Source organism: Oncorhynchus clarkii, unplaced genomic scaffold (genome assembly GCF_045791955.1).
Source record: "Oncorhynchus clarkii lewisi isolate Uvic-CL-2024 unplaced genomic scaffold, UVic_Ocla_1.0 unplaced_contig_3043_pilon_pilon, whole genome shotgun sequence".
Lineage (NCBI taxonomy): Eukaryota > Metazoa > Chordata > Actinopteri > Salmoniformes > Salmonidae > Oncorhynchus > Oncorhynchus clarkii.
This window is the reverse complement of record NW_027257985.1, coordinates 200,800-221,462: the sequence shown is the minus strand read 5'-3', so window position 1 is coordinate 221,462 and position 20,663 is coordinate 200,800. Positions and strand designations below refer to the sequence as shown.

The 20,663-nt window shown below is 47.3% G+C and overlaps 1 protein-coding gene across 1 annotated transcript in view; it reads left to right on the top strand.

Annotated features, from left to right (window-relative positions):
* The window catches only part of LOC139394400 (eukaryotic translation initiation factor 3 subunit H-like), a 92,280-nt gene that overhangs the window by 28,552 nt on the left and 43,065 nt on the right, over window positions 1-20,663 (top strand). The window contains exon 2 of the mRNA XM_071142456.1: window positions 2,674-2,841. Coding sequence (XP_070998557.1) covers window positions 2,674-2,841 — 168 coding nt within the window. The remainder of the gene's footprint in view (window positions 1-2,673; window positions 2,842-20,663) is intronic.

Sequence of the window (20,663 nt, the reverse complement as noted above, 5' to 3'; positions counted from 1 at the left end):
GGGGACGATTTGGAACGTGTCTCGTACACTACTGTTAACACTAGCCCTGTGGATGGAATAGGGGATGATTTGGAACGTGTCTCGTACACTACTGTTAACACTAGCCCTGTGGACGGAATAGGGGACGATTTGGAACGTGTCTCGTACACTACTGTTAACACTAGCCCTGTGGACGGAATAGGGGACGATTTGGAATGTCTCTCGTACACTACTGTTAACACTAGCCCCGTGGACGGAATAGGGGACGATTTGGAACGTCTCTCGTACACTACTGTTAACACTAGCCCTGTGGACGGAATAGGGGACGAGTCTCGTACACTACTGTTAACACTAGCCCTGTGGACGGAATAGGGGACGATTTGGGACGTGTGTCTCGTTGATATGTGACTCACTTCATACTTGGATTTTTCTCTCACCGATTCTCTTCCACTTGTTTTGTTCTCGTGTGTTCAGCAGAAATTGTGACCTACTTACCAAACGTGAGAGAAATCTACATTAAGATGCATTGGAGAGGATAGCGACAGTTAGTTTAGAAACATGTTTATTTGTTCTGAAAGAGTGTTTGAGTCCAGAAGTACGAGTCTGCCTGAACAATGTTTATAAAAGACTGTAGACTGTGTTTCACTAGTGTACACAGCCTGATGTTAGTGTACACAGCCTGATGTTAGCGTACACAGCCTGATGTTAGCGTACACAACCTGATGTTAGCGTGCACAACCTGATGTTAGCGTGCACAGCCTGATGTTAGCGTGCACAGCCTGATGTTAGCGTGCACAGCCTGATGTTAGCGTGCACAGCCTGATGTTAGCGTACACAGCCTGATGTTAGCGTACACAGCCTGATGTTAGCGTACACAGCCTGATGTTAGGGTACACAGCCTGATGTTAGGGTACACAGCCTGATGTTAGGGTACACAGCCTGATGTTAGGGTACACAGCCTGATGTTAGGGTACACAACCTGATGTTAGTGTGCACAGCCTGATGTTAGGGTACACAGCCTGATGTTAGGGTACACAGCCTGATGTTAGGGTGCACAGCCTGATGTTAGGGTGCACAGCCTGATGTTAGGGTACACAGCCTGATGTTAGGGTACACAGCCTGATGTTAGGGTACACAGCCTGATGTTAGGGTACACAGCCTGATGTTAGGGTACACAGCCTGATGTTAGGGTACACAGCTTGATGTTAGTGTACACAGCCTGATTTTAGGGTACACAGCCTGATGTTAGGGTACACAGCCTGATGTTAGGGTACACAGCCTGATGTTAGGGTACACTTAGGGTACACAACCTGATGTTCGTGTACACAGCCTGATGTTAGGGTGCACAGCCTGATGTTAGGGTGCACAGCCTGATGTTAGGGTGCACAGCCTGATGTTAGGGTACACAGCCTGATGTTAGTGTACACAGCCTGATGTTAGGGTGCACAGCCTGATGTTAGGGTGCACAGCCTGATGTTAGGGTGCACAGCCTGATGTTAGTGTGCACAGCCTGATGTTAGTGTACACAGCCTGAGGGGGGGACTGGTTGGGAATAGATGTTTTTGAGTGGGGTGGACTGGTTGGGGGATAGATGCTTTGAGTGGGGGGGACTGGTTGAGGGATGGATGTTCTGAGTGGGGGGGGGGGACTGGTTGAGGGATGTTCTGAGGAGGGGGGGGGGGCTGGTTGAGGGATGGATGTTCTGAGTGGGGGGGGGGACTGGTTGAGGGATGGATGTTCTGAGTGGGGGGGGGGACTGGTTGAGGGATGGATGTTCTGAGTGGGGGGGGGGACTGGTTGAGGGATGGATGTTCTGAGGAGGGGGGGGGGCTGGTTGGGGGATGTTCTGAGGAGGGGGGGGACTGGTTGGGGGTCCAGAATGAGTGTTTGGGGATAAGTAGGGGGGTTGGAGGCCACAGCTGGCCAATGAGACACGGATGAATCAATTTCTCTCCATCTCTCTCTCTCTCTCTCTCTGTTACTTAATAGCCAGACTGGTGTGTGTCTGACTCTGACTGCGTCCTGTGATTGACTGGGATGGTACACACACACACAAACAGTCACACTCGGAGTGATGTGTAAATGTGCTGTCTGTCCTCGTTAACCTCCCGGTGCTGTCTGTCTCCGGTCTTCCTCTACTCTATTCTGTCTGTCAGTGGGAGGCCAGGGGAGGAATATGGCTGATTCCCCAGCAGAGAGGGAGATGGTTGATTCCCCAGCAGAGAGGGAGATGGTTGATTCAGTCTGCTGTCATGTATTTATAACCTACCTGATGAATGGAAAAAGTAAAAGTCTCCTCCTCCCTCTGCCTGTCCTCTCTCCTCCTTCCTTCCTTCCCTCTCTCTCTCCTCCCCCACCCTCTCTCCTCCCCCACCCTCTCTCCTCCCCCACCCTCTCTCCTCCCCCACCCTCTCTCCTCCCCCACCCTCTCTCCTCCCTCTCTCCTTCTCCCCCCCACCCTCTCTCCTCCCCCTCCCCCACCCTCTCTCCTCCCCCTCTCCCCACCTCTCCTTCTCCCCCCACCCTCTCTCCCCCCCCACCCTCTCTCCTCCCCCCCACCCTCTCTCTCTCCTCCCCCTCTCTCCCCCCCCCCACCCTCTCTCCTCCCCCACCCTCTCTCCTCCCTCTCTCCTCCCCCCCCACCCTCTCCCCCCCCCCCCCCTCTCTCTCTCTCCTCCCCCTCTCCCCCTCTAGTCCAGTATCAGATGGAGATGATGCGGTCTCTTCGTCATGTCAACATTGACCATCTTCATGTGGGCTGGTACCAGTCAACCTATTATGGATCATTTGTCAGCCGGGCCCTGCTGGACTCTCAGTTCAGTTACCAGCACGCCATCGAGGAGTCTGTCGTGCTCATCTACGGTAAGTCATCCGTCTGACACACACACACACACACCTGACAAGGCTGCTAAGGTGTGAGCCATGCTCACCTACAGTAAGTGGAGATTGGATGGAAACTAAAGTTATATAGCTGACACACACCTCACATATCCACCCTGACACGATACTACTGTCTTTGCTGTTAAGGTGCTGCTAGGTGGTAGTGCTGCTAGGTGGTAGTGATACTACTGTCTCTGCTGTCAAGGTGCTGCTAGGTGGTAGTGATGCTACTGTCTCTGCTGTTAAGGTGCTGCTAGGTGGTAGTGATACTCCTGTCTCTGCTGTTAAGGTGCTGCTAGGTGGTAGTGATGCTAGGTGGTAGTGATACTCCTGTCTCTGCTGTTAAGGTGCTGCTAGGTGGTAGTGATACTACTGTCTCTGCTGTTAAGGTGCTGCTAGGTGGTAGTGATACTCCTGTCTCTGTTGTTAAGGTGCTGCTAGGTGGTAGTGATACTCCTGTCTCTGTTGTTAAGGTGCTGCTAGGTGGTAGTGATACTACTGTCTCTGCTGTTAAGGTGCTGCTAGGTGGTAGTGATACTCCTGTCTCTGTTGTTACGGTGCTGCTAGGTGGTAGTGATACTCCTGTCTCTGTTGTTAAGGTGCTGCTAGGTGGTAGTGATACTACTGTCTCTGCTGTTAAGGTGCTGCTAGGTGGTAGTGATACTCCTGTCTCTGTTGTTAAGGTGCTGCTAGGTGGTAGTGATACTACTGTCTCTGCTGTTAAGGTGCTGCTAGGTGGTAGTGATACTCCTGTCTCTGTTGTTAAGGTGCTGCTAGGTGGTAGTGATACTCCTGTCTCTGTTGTTAAGGTGCTGCTAGGTGGTAGTGATACTCCTGTCTCTGTTGTTAAGGTGCTGCTAGGTGGTAGTGATACTCCTGTCTCTGTTGTTAAGGTGCTGCTAGGTGGTAGTGATACTCCTGTCTCTGCTGTTAAGGTGCTGCTAGGTGGTAGTGATACTCCTGTCTCTGCTGTTAAGGTGCTGCTAGGTGGTAGTGATACTCCTGTCTCTGTTGTTAAGGTGCTGCTAGGTGGTAGTGATACTCCTGTCTCTGTTGTTAAGGTGCTGCTAGGTGGTAGTGATACTCCTGTCTCTGTTGTTAAGGTGCTGCTAGGTGGTAGTGATACTCCTGTCTCTGCTGTTAAGGTGCTGCTAGGTGGTAGTGATACTACTGTCTCTGTTGTTAAGGTGCTGCTAGGTGGTAGTGATGCTCCTGTCTCTGCTGTTAAGGTGCTGCTAGGTGATAGTGATACTCCTGTCTCTGCTGTTAAGGTGCTGCTAGGTGGTAGTGATACTCCTGTCTCTGTTGTTAAGGTGCTGCTAGGTGGTAGTGATACTACTGTCTCTGCTGTTAAGGTGCTGCTAGGTGGTAGTCTTTGAGGCTAGTAGTGAGAAGATAAAACACCTTTTGCACATGATGGTAGTTGATTTTCTATGTTGGGTGACAACAGGGACGACAGATCTAACCCGGCGCTGACAGGAGCTGGACACAACCGCTGTAGACGGAGAACAGAAACATTCATGTTGTTTGTTTGTAATAAATGTGTGTGGGTGTTTTAATGATGAGAACAGAGAGTGACGTGTCCAGGTGATGTCCTCTCTAAATGGGATCAGGGTTTAGTAATATGCTCAAGCTTTCATTGGTACAAAAAAAACAACTTTTAGACTGAACTGTTTTTTGACAGGGTTTCTCAGCCCTGGGGAGGCAGGGTAGCCTAGTGGTTAGAGTGTAGAGGTGGCAGGGTAGCCCAGTGGTTAGAGTGTAGAGGCAGCAGGGTAGCCTAGTGGTTAGAGTGTAGAGGCGGCAGGGTAGCCTAGTGGTTAGAGTGTAGAGGGGGCAGGGTAGCCTAGTGGTTAGAGTGTAGAGGCGGCAGGGTAGCCTAGTGGTTAGAGTGTAGAGGCGGCAGGGTAGCCTAGTGGTTAGAGTGTAGAGGCGGCAGGGTAGCCTAGTGGTTAGAGTGTAGAGGCGGCAGGGTAGCCTAGTGGTTAGAGTGTAGAGGCGGCAGGGTAGCCTAGTGGTTAGAGTGTAGAGGCGGCAGGGTAGCCTAGTGGTTAGTGTAGAGGAGGCAGGGTAGCCTAGTGGTTAGAGTGTAGAGGTGGCAGGGTAGCCTAGTGGTTAGAGTGTAGAGGCGGCAGGGTAGCCTAGTGGTTAGAGTGTAGAGGTGGCAGGGTAGCCTAGTGGTTAGAGTGTAGAGGAGGCAGGGTAGCCTAGTGGTTAGAGCGTAGAGGCGGCAGGGTAGCCTAGTGGTTAGAGCGTAGAGGTGGCAGGGTAGCCTAGTGGTTAGAGTGTAGAGGAGGCAGGGTAGCCTAGTGGTTAGAGCGTAGAGGCGGCAGGGTAGCCTAGTGGTTAGAGTGTAGAGGTGGCAGGGTAGCCTAGTGGTTAGAGTGTAGAGGCGGCAGGGTAGCCTAGTGGTTAGAGTGTAGAGGCGGCAGGGTAGCCTAGTGGTTAGAGTGTAGAGGCGGCAGGGTAGCCTAGTGGTTAGAGTGTAGAGGCGGCAGGGTAGCCTAGTGGTTAGAGTGTAGAGGCGGCAGGGTAGCCTAGTGGTTAGAGTGTAGAGGCGGCAGGGTAGCCTAGTGGTTAGAGTGTAGAGGCGGCAGGGTAGCCTAGTGGTTAGAGTGTAGAGGGGGCAGGGTAGCCTAGTGGTTAGAGTGTAGAGGCGGCAGGGTAGCCTAGTGGTTAGAGTGTAGAGGCGGCAGGTAGCCTAGTGGTTAGAGTGTAGAGGCGGCAGGGTAGCCTAGTGGTTAGAGTGTAGAGGTGGCAGGGTAGCCTAGTGGTTAGAGTGTAGAGGTGGCAGGGTAGCCTAGTGGTTAGAGTGTAGAGGTGGCAGGGTAGCCTAGTGGTTAGAGTGTAGAGGCGGCAGGGTAGCCTAGTGGTTAGAGTGTAGAGGCGGCAGGGTAGCCTAGTGGTTAGAGCGTAGAGGCGGCAGGGTAGCCTAGTGGTTAGAGTGTAGAGGAGGCAGGGTAGCCTAGTGGTTAGAGCGTAGAGGCGGCAGGGTAGCCTAGTGGTTAGAGTGTAGAGGAGGCAGGGTAGTCTAGTGGTTAGAGTGTAGAGGAGGCAGGTAGCCTAGTGGTTAGAATGTAGAGGCGGCAGGGTAGCCTAGTGGTTAGAGTGTAGGGACGACAGGTAGCCTAGTGGTTAGAGTGTAGAGGAGGCAGGGTAGCCTAGTGGTTAGAGTGTAGAGGCGGCAGGGTAGCCTAGTGGTTAGAGTGTAGAGGCGGCAGGGTAGCCTAGTGGTTAGAGTGTAGAGGCGGCAGGGTAGCCTAGTGGTTAGAGTGTAGAGGCGGCAGGGTAGTCTAGTGGTTAGAGTGTAGAGGCGGCAGGGTAGCCTAGTGGTTAGAGTGTAGAGGCGGCAGGGTAGCCTAGTGGTTAGAGTGTAGAGGCGGCAGGGTAGCCTAGTGGTTAGAGTGTAGAGGCGGCAGGGTAGCCTAGTGGTTAGAGTGTAGAGGTGGCAGGGTAGCCTAGTGGTTAGAGTGTAGAGGCGGCAGGGTAGCCTAGTGGTTAGAGTGTAGAGGCGGCAGGGTAGCCTAGTGGTTAGAGTGTAGAGGCGGCAGGGTAGCCTAGTGGTTAGAGTGTAGAGGTGGCAGGGTAGCCTAGTGGTTAGAGTGTAGAGGAGGCAGGTAGCCTAGTGGTTAGAGTGTAGAGGTGGTAGGGTAGCCTAGTGGTTAGAGTGTAGAGGCGGCAGGGTAGCCTAGTGGTTAGAGTGTAGAGGCGGCAGGGTAGCCTAGTGGTTAGAGTGTAGAGGAGGCAGGGTAGCCTAGTGGTTAGAGTGTAGAGGCGGCAGGGTAGCCTAGTGGTTAGAGTGTAGAGGCGGCAGGGTAGCCTAGTGGTTAGAGTGTAGAGGTGGCAGGGTAGCCTAGTGGTTAGAGTGTAGAGGCGGCAGGGTAGCCTAGTGGTTAGAGTGTAGAGGTGGCAGGGTAGCCTAGTGGTTAGAGTGTAGAGGCGGCAGGGTAGCCTAGTGGTTAGAGCGTTGGACTAGTAACCGGAAGGTTGCAAGTTCAAACCCCCGAGCTGACAAGGTACAAATCTGTCGTTCTACCCCTGAACAGGCAGTTAACCCACTGTTCCTAGACCAGTTAACCCACTGTTCCTAGACCAGTTAACCCACTGTTCCTAGACCAGTTAACCCACTGTTCCTAGACCAGTTAACCCACTGTTCCTAGACCAGTTAACCAACTGTTCCTAGACCAGTTAACTCACTGTTCCTAGGCCAGTTAACCCACTGTTCCTAGGCCAGTTAACCCACTAGACCAGTTAACCCACTGTTCCTAGACCAGTTAACCCACTGTTCCTAGACCAGTTAACCCACTGTTCCTAGACCAGTTAACCCACTGTTCCTAGGCCGTCATTGAAAATAAGAATTTGTTCTTAACTGAAGGTGTAAAAGTGTAATGTCACCTAAAAGTGCCTTCTGAAAGTATTCACACCCCCTTTTTACATTCTGTTGTTACAAAGTCAGATTTAAAATGTATTTAATTGTGTTTGTGTTTTTTTTGTGTCAATGATCCTCATAAAATATTTCTGTCAGATTTGGAAGATGGATCACTCCAGTGTAATGTACAACAATACATTACATGATTTCCACTGTCTCTCTCTATAGCCAAGATCTAGTCTGATTTTCAGAACACACAGGAGCAGATTCCCCTTATCTCTCTCTCTCTCTTTTTTTACCCAGTGAAGGTCACATGCAGTTTGGCCACGGTGTGTTTTACAGATGTGATTCTATCTATTCATCTCCCAACTCCTGTGTATATTTGGCTTTGTGTTTTAGGTTATTGGAAGGTGAATTCATCTCACCAGTTGTCTGTTAGAAAGCAGACTGAGACAGGTTCTCCTCTAGGGTGTTGCCTGTGTTTTAGGAAGGTGAATTCATCTCACCAGTGTCTGTTGGAAAGCAGACTGAGCCAAGTTCTCCTCTAGGGTGTTGTCTGTGTTTTAGGAAGGTGAATTCATCTCACCAGTGTCTGTTGGAAAGCAGACTGAGCCAGGTTCTCCTCTAGGATGTTGCCTGTGTTTTAGGTTATTGGAAGGCGAATTCATCTCACCAGTGTCTGTTGGAAAGCAGACTGAGACAGGTTCTCCTCTAGGATGTTGCCGGTGCTTTAGGTTAATTTACGGCTCCTTTTACCCTAAACCCCCCCCAGTCCCGACATACTCTACTGGCGGACCGGAGCCAGACCCAGAACCGGGTCAATACGGACCGCAAGGCCCGAAGAAAGTTTAAAAAAAGATACAGTAGCAGTCGAAAGTTTGGACACACCTACTCATTCAAGGGTTTTTCTTTATTTTTACTATTTTCTACATTTTAGAATAATAGTGAAGACATCAACACTATGAAATAGCACTTATGGAATCATGTAACGAGAGAAAAAGTGTTCAACAAATCAAAAGTATATTTTAGATTTGAGATTCTTCAAAGTAGCTTTGCACACGCTTGACATTCTCTCAACCAGCTTCACCTGGAATTATTTTCCAACAGTCTTGAAGGAGTTCCTACATATGCTGAGCACTTGTTGGCTGCTTTTCCTTCACTCTGTGGTCCAACTCATCCCAAACCTTCTCAGTTGGGTTGAGGTCGGGTGATTGTGGAGGCCAGGTCATCTGATGCAGCACTCCATCACTCTCCTTCTTGGTCAAATAGCCCTTACACAGCATGGAGGTGTGTTGGGTCATTGTCCTCTTTGAAAAACAAATGATAGTCCCACAAAATGCAAACCAGATGGGATGGCGTATCACTTCAGAATGAGGTGGTAGCCATGCTGGTGAAGTGACACAGACTGTGTCACCAGTGAAGCACCCCCACACCATCACACCTCCTCCTCCATACTTCACGGTGGAAATCACACATGCAGAGATCATCCGTTCACCTACTCTGCATCACACAAAGATACGGAGGTTGGAACCAAAATATCTCCAATTTGAACTCATCAGACCGAAGTTCAGATTTCCACCAGACGAATGTCCATTGCTCGTGTTTCTAGCAAGTCTCTTCTTATTATTGGTGTCCTTTAAATTTTTTTTTTTAACTAGGCAGTTAAGAACAAATTCTAATTTTACAATGACGGTCTAACCCGGACAGCGCTGGGCCAATTGTGCGCAGCCCCATGGGATTCCCGATCACGGAGATGTCTCAACTAGGCACCTGGAAATGCAAATGCGCTACGCTAAATGCTAAATGTACTCGTTAAAACTCAAACGTTCATTAAAACACACATACAGGGTATTGAATTAAAGCTACACTCGTTGTGAATCTAGCCAACAAGTCAGATTTTTAAAATGCTTTTCGGCGAAGCATGAGAAGCTATTATCTGATAGCATGCAACACCCCAAAATGCCTGAAGGCGACGTAAACAAAATAATTAGCGTAGCCGGCGCTACACAAATAGCAGAAATAAAATATAAAACATTCATTACCTTTGACGAGCTTCTTTCTTAGCACTCCTATATGCCCCATAAACATCACTATTGGGTCTTTTTTTCGATTAAATCGGTCCATATATACCCAAAATAGCCATCTATGGAAACTGTGTAATTCAGAAAAAAACATTGTTTCAAAACGCTGCGTCATTTTTTTTAATTAAAAAGTCGACGATAACCTTTCACAAAACACTTCGAAATACTTTTGTAATGTTTTACCAAGAAATAACTCTCAGGAAAATGACGACAATGGCGACATCGTGTGGAAGCTGTAGGAATTGCATCCTTAGTCCTATTTAATTTGGTGTCCTTTAAACAATACATGCAAGTGGCGCATGAATATTATTTTCAGCTTTCAGTGACCAGTTTTTCTTGCGCTTTTCGATGAAACACACGCTCTGTTATAGTCACAGCCGTGATTTAACCAGTTTTAGAAACTTCAGAGTGTTTTCTATCCACACATACTAATCATATGCATATACTATATTCCTGGCATGAGTAGCAGGACGCTGAAATGTTGCGCGATTTTTAACAGAATGTTCGAAAAAGGAGGGGGTAGACTGAAGAGGTTTTAAGAACAAATTCTAATTTTCCAATGACGGCCTAACCCGGACAGCGCTGGGCCAATTGTGCGCAGCCCCATGGGATTCCCGACCAACGGCCTGTTGTGACAAAGCCCAAGATCAAACCACCGAGATGCAGTGGTTTAGACCACCGTGCCACTCGGGAACCCACAAAATAGTTGTTTTGTTGTTGTTGCAGCATTTAGACCACCGTGCCACTCGGGAACCCACAAAATAGTTAGTTTTGTTGTTGTTGCAGCATTTAGACCACCGTGCCACTCGGGAACCCACAAAATAGTTGTTTTGTTGTTGTTGCAGCATTTAGACCACCGTGCCACTCGGGAACCCACAAAATAGTTAGTTTTGTTGTTGTTGCAGCATTTAGACCACCGTGCCACTCGGGAACCCACAAAATAGTTGTTTTGTTGTTGTTGCAGCATTTAGACCACCGTGCCACTCGGGAACCCACAAAATAGTTGTTTTGTTGTTGTTGCAGCATTTAGACCACCGTGCCACTCGGGAACCCACAAAATAGTTAGTTTTGTTGTTGTTGCAGCATTTAGACCACCGTGCCACTCGGGAACCCACAAAATAGTTGTTTTGTTGTTGTTGCAGCATTTAGACCACCGTGCCACTCGGGAACCCACAAAATAGTTGTTTTGTTGTTGTTGCAGCATTTAGACCACCGTGCCACTCGGGAACCCACAAAATAGTTGTTTTGTTGTTGTTGCAGCATTTAGACCACCGTGCCACTCGGGAACCCACAAAATAGTTGTTTTGTTGTTGTTGCAGCATTTAGACCACCGTGCCACTCGGGAACCCACAAAATAGTTGTTTTGTTGTTGTTGCAGCATTTAGACCACCGTGCCACTCGGGAACCCACAAAATAGGCCGCTACCGAAGGGGACTGGGGGTGTCCGGTGAACCGGGACTTCCCAAAATGGTCTAACATCTTATAAGCGGCTTGAGTATCGCCCAGTATCCTCGCGCGGCACTGGGAACCCAGTCAACTTCTCTGCGCCCCGGCGTAGGTGGGGGTTTAATGTCTGCGCGGCATCACCGGCGCTTCGGCGATGCAGTGCTTTAGACCACCGTGCCACTCGGGAACCCACAAAATAGTTGTTTTGTTGTTGTTGCAGCATTTAGACCATGAAGGCCTGATTTCACACAGTCTCCTCTGAACAGTTGATGTTGAGATGTGGCTGTTACTGGAACTCTGTGAAGCATTTATTTGGGCTGCAATCTGAGGTGCAGGTAACTCTAATGAACTCATCCTCTGCAGCAGAGGTAACTCTGGGCGGTCCTCATGAGAGCCAGTTTCATCATAGAGTTTGAAGGTTTATGCGACTGCACTTGAAGAAACTTTCAAAGTTGTTGACATTTTCCAGATTGACTGAACTTCATGTCTGAAAGTAATGATGGACTGTCATTTCTCTTTGCGTATTTGAGCTGTTCTTGCCCTAATATGGACTTGGTCTGTTACCAAATAGGGCTATCTTCTGTATATCACTCCTACCTTGTCACAACACAACTGATTGGCTCAAACACTTTAAGAAGGAAAGAAAGTGCACAAATGAACTTTTAACAAGGCACACCTGTTAATTGAAATGCATTCCAGGTGACTACCTCATGAAGCTGGTTGAGAGAATGCCAAGAGTGTGCAAAGCTGCCAAAGGGTTGCTACTTTGAAGAATCTCAAATATAAAAAATATAGTTTTGCAGCAAAATGTGTAGAAAACATCATTCATCTTTGACATTAAGGGTTGTTGTTGGAAGGCCAATGACGACAACAACAACAAAAATCGACATTTTTATCTATTTTAAAATCAAGAGGGTACCGTAACAAAATGTGTAAAAGTCAGAAACGGATGTGATATATATATACTATACTATATAATACTTCCTGAAGGACATAAATGAGGTTTGATGATTGATCACATGACCTAGGCCATGTCCTCTGCTGCCTCTGTCAGTAGCTGTGTTTCAGGAAGTCTTCATGATGGTGTGAATATGAGAACGACTTGAGCATCTTGGTTCTGTTATAATCTCCACCCGGCACAACCAGAAGAGGACTGGCCACCCCTCATAGCCTGGTTCCTCTCTAGGTTTATAATCTCCACCCCTCATAGCCTGGTTCCTCTCTAGGTTTATAATCTCCACCCGGCACAGCCAGAAGTGGACTGGCCACCCCTCATAGCCTGGTTCCTCTATAGGTTTATAATCTCCACCCCTCATAGCCTGGTTCCTCTCTAGGTTTATAATCTCCACCTGGCACAGCCAGAAGAGGACTGGCCACCCCTCAGAGCCTGGTTCCTCTCTGGGTTTATAATCTCCACCTGGCACAGCCAGAAGAGGACTGGCCACCCCTCATAGCCTGGTTCCTCTCTAGGTTTCTTCCTAGGTTTTGGCCTTTCTAGGGAGTTTTTCCTAGCCACCGTGCTTCTACACCTGCATTGCTTGCTGTTTGGGGTTTTAGGCTGTGTTTCTGTACAGCACTTTGAGATAACAGCTGATATAAGAATGGCTTTATAAATACATTTGATTGATTTGGTTGGTGACATCCTCATGATATTGCTCTGACAGGTCTTCCTCCATTAGTCCCCCGTCCTCAAGACATCTTCAGGGTGACCTCTGTCCCAAATGGTTACCTTATTCCCTATATAGTAGTGCACTACTCTTGTTGTTACCAAGCGCTCTGTGGGGACATGCTCCTCAGTTGAACACGTGAACGTGACGGGAGAGTCTGATGTTCCCTGACTATGTGTCAGGAAGACGAGCAGTTCATAACTCACTCAGTCTTCTGCATGTTTAATGAGGGACCACTGTTAATCCGTTGGCAATCAATAATGAAGTGAATACCTAGGATTCATTCAAAATGGCACCCTATTCCCTATATAGGGCTGTCTGGTCAAAAGTAGTGCGCTCTATAGGGTATAAGGTACCATTTGTATAGGGTGCCATCTGTTTAGGGAATAGGGTGCCATCTGTATAGGGTATAGGGTGCCATCTGTATAGGGTATAGGGTGCCATCTTTCGGTACTTCTATCAAATGCGTCTCATATCACATAAGGAATGAGAGGACGGAGCCTAGTAATTTGTCTGAATGTTCTCTAGGGGGCAGTAGTGAGCTATAGCCAGGCTACTTGTGCAAGCTAGAAGAGAGAGTTCCCACAGCTTCTTCAAACTAAAACATCATAACTCCAGTTGACAGAACTGGTTCCGGACTCCAACCCAGGGGAATACTTTGCTTACAGAGCAGACGAGGGTCCGGCCCACTGAAACAACGAAGGTTTAGCTATTTTCACACACACACGACATTTGCATTGTAACGTTGTCGTTTATTCTACTAAATTAGAATTGTTTTTGAGTGACAATGACGATGAACAGATATACAGTACGACATTCATCAAGTCAAACCTTACTGTGAAATGCTGAATACAACAGGTACCTTACCGTGAAATGCTGACTACAACAGGTACCTTACCGTGAAATGCTGACTACAACAGGTACCTTACCGTGAAATGCTGACTACAACGGGTACCTTACCATGAAATGCTGACTACAACAGGTACCTTACCGTGAAATGCTGACTACAACAGGTACCTTACCGTGAAATGCTGAATACAACAGGTACCTTACTGTGAAATGCTGAATACAACAGGTACCTTACTGTGAAATGCTGAATACAACAGGTACCTTACCGTGAAATGCTGAATACAACAGGTACCTTACCGTGAAATGCTGAATACAGCAGGTGTAGTAGACCTTACAGTGAAATACTGAATACAACAGGTGTAGTAGACCTTACAGTGAAATGCTGAATTCAACAGGTGTAGTAGACCTCACAGTGAAATGCTGAATACAACAGGTGTAGTAGACCTTACTGTTAAATGCTTACTTACAAGCCCTTAACCAATAATGCAGTTGTTGGTTAAGAAATAGAGTTAAGAAAATATATACTAAATAAACGGAAGTGAAAATAATGAAATAAAATCAAAAAGTAACACATAACAATTACATAACAGGTGTTTAGTCCCAGGGTCCTTAGCTTAGTGATGAGCTTTGTGGGCACCACTGTGCTTCTACACCTGCATTGCTTGCTGTTTGGGGTTTTAGGCTGAGTTTCTGTACAGCACTTTGAGATATCAGCTGATGTACGAAGGGCTATATAAATACATTTGATTTGGTGTTGAACGCTGAGCTGTAGTCAATGAACAGCGTTCTCACATAAGTGTTCCTGTTTGTTCAGGTGGGGGAAAGGGGCCAGTGTGGAGAGGCGATTGAGACTTGCGTCACCTTGTAGATTTGTTGTATGCGAATTGGAGTCTAGAGTTTCCTGCATGCTGGAGTTTGTGAGCCACGACCTTTTCAAAGCCCTTCACGGCTACCGACGCGACTGCTACGTTGTGCTTGTCATTTAGTGTCACGAGAATTGTCAATCCCATTGATGATAATAATCACTATAGCTTTGACCAATTGACCAAAGGCCCTGGTTAATAGAAGAATTAGACAAAGTCCCAGTCTGCATTAGATCAATACTTTATATCAGAGAGTACTGTCTTTTTTTTTTTTTTATCACACACACACACACACACACACACACAGGGCTGTATTTTTCCACAATACTAGAGACATAGTTTCTCATTATCTTCTGCAAGTCTAGCCAGTTCAGTTGGCCTTGAATGCCTCAACTATACCCAGCTCATATTGAGAAATAGTAACACAATGGCCTATTGAATTATGACTCCAACACATTTCATAAAATGTATATGGTTTCAGGGTGGAATACTTTAGTCATTACTTTAAACATATAAATTCCATTATCATTTAGGCAGGCGACCTTCGCTTTCTTGTGCACAGGGACTATGGTGGTCTGTTTGAAACATGTTGGTATTGCAGACTCAAGTCAGGGAGAGGTTGAAAATGTCAGTGAAGACACTTGCCAGTTGGTCCGCACATGCTTTGAGACCACGTCCTGGTAATCCGTCTGGCCCCTATGGCTTTGTGAATGTTGACGTGTTTAATAAGGTCTTGCTACGGAGAGCGTGATCACACAGTCATCCGGAACAGCTGGTGCTCTCATGCATGCTTCAATGTTGCTTGCCTCGAAGCTAGCATAAAAGGCATTTAGCTCGTCTGATAGGCGCGCGTCACATGTTAGCGTTATAATATGATTACACAACCCAAAAGTAATGTGAAATACACTCATAACTTAACAGAAACATACTGTATGTAGACTGCTTCATGTTTGTCTGTGCTTGCTAGCAGTAGCCAAATAGCCAGCCGGCAGCCCTGGGCAGAGCATTACACCCTGGGAAGTGAAATGTACTCTGGGAATTGTTGTATTCTGTGTAAATTCCATTGTATTTCTATGGCGTGTAGACTACATGTCCTCCGTCGCGACTTCCCCTAAAGGCCCATCTGCTAGCCGCAGCCCGCTAGCTATCTAGAGCATATCGGACTGTTAACTGAAGAGGTCCATCAGCCAATTTCTTGGGCTACAATAACTATTTTGCCAATTGGCCTGGACCTTTTTACTGCCGACACGGAGCCCTGCCAATCCATCACGACTGGTCTGCCGACGTAACCGTCCAAGGGGGGCTACAACAGACTCTCCCGTCGCAACGTCCCCCTTAGGCCCTTCTGCTAGTCTGCAAGCCCCGGCCCGCTAGCTGTCTGAATAGCCATGTCTCCAGCCCGCCTAGCTACCCACTGGTCCCAATGATCACTCGGCTACGCATGCCTCTCCCAAATGTCAATATGCCTTGTCCACTGCTGTCTTTGTTAGTGATTATTGCCTTATTTCACCGTAGAGCCTCCAGCCCTGCTCAATATGCCTTGTCCATTGCTGTTTTGGTTAGTGATTTGTCTTATTTCACTGTAGAGCCTCCATCCCTGCTCAATATGCCTTAGCTGGCCCTTTTGTTTCACTGTAGAGCCTCCAGCCCTGCTCAATATGCCTTAGCTGGCCCTTTAGTTTCACTGTAGAGCCTCCAGCCCTGCTCAATATGCCTTAGCTGGCCCTTTAGTTTCACTGTAGAGCCTCCAGCCCTGCTCAATATGCCTTAGCTGGCCCTTTAGTTTCACTGTAGAGCCTCCAGCCCTGCTCAATATGCCTTAGCTGGCCCTTTAGTTTCACTGTAGAGCCTCCAGCCCTGCTCAATATGCCTTAGCTGGCCCTTTTGTTTCACTGTAGAGCCTCCAGCCCTGCTCAATATGCCTTAGCTGGCCCTTTAGTTTCACTGTAGAGCCTCCAGCCCTGCTCAATATGCCTTAGCTGGCCCTTTTGTTTCACTGTAGAGCCTCCAGCCCTGCTCAATATGCCTTAACTAGCCCTTTTGTTTCACTGTAGAGCCTCCAGCCCTGCTCAATATGCCTTAGCTGGCCCTTTTGTTTCACTGTAGAGCCTCCAGCCCTGCTCAATATGCCTTAGCTGGCCCTTTAGTTTCACTGTAGAGCCTCCAGCCCTGCTCAATATGCCTTAGCTAGCCCTTTTGTTTCACTGTAGAGCCTCCAGCCCTGCTCAATATGCCTTAGCTGGCGCTTTTGTTTCACCTCCCACACATGCGGTGACCTCACCTGGTTTAAATGATGTCTCTAGAGACAAAACCTCTCTCATCGTCACCTCATCACCTCTCTCAATGCCTAGGTTTACCTCTACTGTATTCACATCCTACCATCCCTTTGTCTGTACACTACGCCTTGAATCTATTCTTCCGTGCCCAGAAACCTGCTCCTTTCACTCTCTGTTCCGAAAGCACTAGACAAGTTTTTATAGCCTTTAGCCCGTACCCTTATCCTACTCCTCCTCTGTTCCTCTGGTGATGTGGAGGTTAATCCAGGCCCTGCAGCGCCTAGCTCCACTCTCATTCCCCAGGCGCTCTCATTTATTGACTTCTGTAACCGTAAAAGCATTGGTTTCATGCATGTTAACATTAGAAACCTCCTCCCTAAGTTTGTTTTATTCACTGCTTTAGCTCACTCTGCCAACCCGGATGTCCTAGCCGTGTCTGAATCCTGGTTTAGGAAGGCCAACAAAAATCCTGAGAATTCCATCCCCAACTATAACATTTTCCGACAAGATAGGGGGGCGGCGTTGTAATCTACTGCAGAGAGAGCCTGCAGAGTTCTGTCATATTCTCCAGGCCCAAACAATTCGAGCTTCTTCTTCTAAAAATCCACCTTTCCAGAAACAAGTCTCTCTCCATTGCCGCTTGTTATAGACCCCCTCAGCCCCCAGCTGTGCCCTGGACACCATATGTGAATTGATTGCCCCCATCTATCTTCAGAGCTCGTACTGTTAGGTGACCCAAACTGGGGCATGCTTAACGCCTTCGGCCGTCCTACAATCTAAGCTTGATGCCCTCAATCTCACACAAAATATCAATGACTCTACCAGGTACAAACCCAAATCTGTAAACACGGGCACCTTCATAGATATCATCCTAACCAACGTGCCCTCTAAATACACCTCTGCTGTCTTCAACCAAGATCTCAGCGATCACTGCCTCATTGCCTGCATCCATAATGGGTCTGCGGTCAAACGACCACCCCTCATCACTGTCAAACGCTCCCTAAAACACTTCAGCGTGCAGGCCTTTCTAATCGACCTGGCCGGGGTATCCTGGAAGGATATTGACCTCATCCCGTCAGTAGTGGATGCCTGGTTATTCTTTAAGTGCTTTTCTCACCATCTTAAATAAGCCCCATTCAAAAACAATGTGAACCAGGAACAGATATAGCCCTTGGTTCACTCCAGACCTGACTGCCCTTGACCAGCACAAAAACATCCTGTGGCGTTCTGCGTTAGCATCGAATAGCCCCCGCGATATGCAACTTTTCAGGGAAATTAGAAACCAATATCCACAGGCAGTTAGGAAAGCGAAGGCTAGCTTTTTCAAACAGAAATTTGCGTCCTGAACCACAAACTCCAAAAAGTTCTGGGACACTGTAAAGTCCATGGAGAATAAGAGCACCTCCTCCCTGCTGCCACTGCACTGAGACTGTTAAACACTGTCAGCACTGATAAATCCACGATAATTGGATCATTTCAATGGCCATGCTTTCCACCTGGCTACCCCTACCCTGGTCAACAACCCTGCACCCCCCACAGCAACTTGCCCTAGCCTCCCCATTTCTCCTTCACCCAAATCCAGATAGCTGATGTTCTGAAAGAGTTGCAAAATCTGGACCCCTACAAATCAGCCGGGCTAGACAATCTGGACCCTCTAAAGTTATCTGCCGAAATTGTTGCAACCCCTATTACTAGCCTGTTCAACCTCTCTTTCGTATTGTCTGAGATCCCCAAAGGTTGAAAAGCTGCCGCGGTCATCCCCCTCTTCAAAGTGAGAGAAACTCTAGACCCCAAACTGTTATTTTTGGGGATCTGATACTATTTCTGATAGTCTTAACTCGCCACCACTAATGAGCTGTGAAACTTCTCAAATAAATGTTTTCTTCACCTCTGTTTTTACATCCATGGAGAAAGAAGGAAGGAACTATTGTCAATTTGAAAAAATATTTCCAGCTCTCCCTTAACAAATCGGATTGAAAGGGGGAGGGAAATGGTGGAAACGTCATAAAATAGCTGATTTACTTCTGATCTCCTTGCGCAAATAGCCTTCGGTTGTCTGTCGGTTGTCTGTCAGGAGATCCACTGGCGCAGGAAACTCTGCGGTTCCAGAATATTTTATACAATGTTGCAAGTTAGCACCAGCTTCAGTCTGGACCAAGTTGATAGTCGATACAATGTTGCAAGTTAGCACCAGCTTCAGTCTGGACCAAGTTGATAGTCGATACAATGTTGCAAGTTAGCACCAGCTTCAGTCTGGACCAAGTTGATAGTCGATACAATGTTGCAAGTTAGCACCAGCTTCAGTCTGGACCAAGTTGATAGTCGATACAATGTTGCAAGTTAGCACCAGCTTCAGTCTGGACCAAGTTGATAGCCGATACAATGTTGCAAGTTAGCACCAGCTTCAGTCTGGACCAAGTTGATAGCCGATACAATGTTGCAAGTTAGCACCAGCTTCAGTCTGGACCAAGTTGATAGTCGATACAATGTTGCAAGTTAGCACCAGCTTCAGTCTGGACCAAGTTGATAGTCGATACAATGTTGCACCTTCCTTGCAGACACGGCATGCGTAGCCACTGTCATTTATCAAGATGTTTTCTACCTCCAGGCTGCAATGTTTTTATTTGTTAGCTTTATGTATGCTTTTTTTACATATACTATAAATATATGAAGTATGTGGATACCACTTTTTAAATGAGTGGATTCAGCTATTTCAGCCTCGCCTGTTGCTGACAGGTGTGTAAAATCCCAGCACACATCCATGCGATCTCCATAGACAAACATTGGCAGTAGAATGGCCTTACTGAAGAGCTCAGTGACTTTCAACGTGGCAGCATCATAGGATACCGCCTTTCCAACAAGTCAGTCATATTTCTGCCCTGCTAGAGCAGCCCCCGGTCAACTGTAAGTGCTGTTATTGTGAAGTGGAATCGTCTAGGAGCAACAACGTCTCAGCTGCGAAGTGGTAGGCCACACAAGCTCACAGAACGGGACCGCTGATACACATACCGTGTAAAAACTCGTCTGTCCTCGGCTGCAACACTCACTTCTGAGTTCCAAACTGGAAGCAAAGTCGGCACGAATTGTTCGTCGGGAGCTTCGTGAAACGGGTTTCCATGGCAGAGCAGCCGCACACAAGCCTAAGATCACCATGCCCAATGCCAAGCGTTGGCTAGAGTGATGTTAAGTTTGCCGCCATAGAAAACACATTCTCTGGAGTGATGAATCAAGCTTCTCCATCTGGTAGTCTGGCGAATCTAGGTTTGGCGGATTCCAACTGTAAAGTTTGGTGGAGGAGGAATAATGGTCTGGGGCTGTTTTTCATGGTTTGGGTCCCTTAGTTCCAGTGAAGGGAAATCTTAACGCTACAGCATAAAATGGCATTCAAGTTGATTCTGTGCTTCCAACTTTGTGGCAACAGTTTGGGGAAAGCCCTTTCCTTTTTCAGCATGACAATGCCCCCAGTGCACAAAGCGAGATCTATACAGAAATGGATTGTCAAGATCAGTGTAGAAGAACTTCACTGGCCTGCACAGAGCCCTGACCTCAACCCCACCGAACACCTTTGGGATGAATTGGAACGCAGTCTATGAGCCAGGCCTAATCGCCCAACATCAGTGCTCAACCTCACTAATGCTGTTGTGGCTGAATGGAAGCAAGTCCACCATCTGGTGGAAAGCCTTCCCAGACGAGTGGAGGCTGTTATAGCAGCAATGTTCCAACATCTAGTGGGAAGCCTTCCCAGAAGAGTGGAGGCTGTTATAGCAGCAAAGAGAGGATCAACTCCATATTAATGCCCATGAATTTGGAATGAGATGTACATGGTGTTTCTCTCTAGATTCTATACACGGTGTTTCTCTCTAGATTCTATACATGGTGTTTCTCTCTAGATTCTATACATGGTGTTTCTCTCTAGATTCTATACATGGTGTTTCTCTCTAGATTCTATACATGGTGTTTCTCTCTAGATTCTATACATGGTGTTTCTCTCTAGATTCTATACATGGTGTTTCTCTCTAGATTCTATACATGGTGTTTCTCTCTAGATTCTATACATGGTGTTTCTCTCTAGATTCTATACGTGGTGTTTCTCTCTAGATTCTATACGTGGTGTTTCTCTCTAGATTCTATACATGGTGTTTCTCTCTAGATACTGTACATGGTGTTTCTCTCTAGATTCTATACATGGTGTTTCTCTCTAGATTCTATACATGGTGTTTCTCTCTAGATTCTATACATGGTGTTTCTCTGCT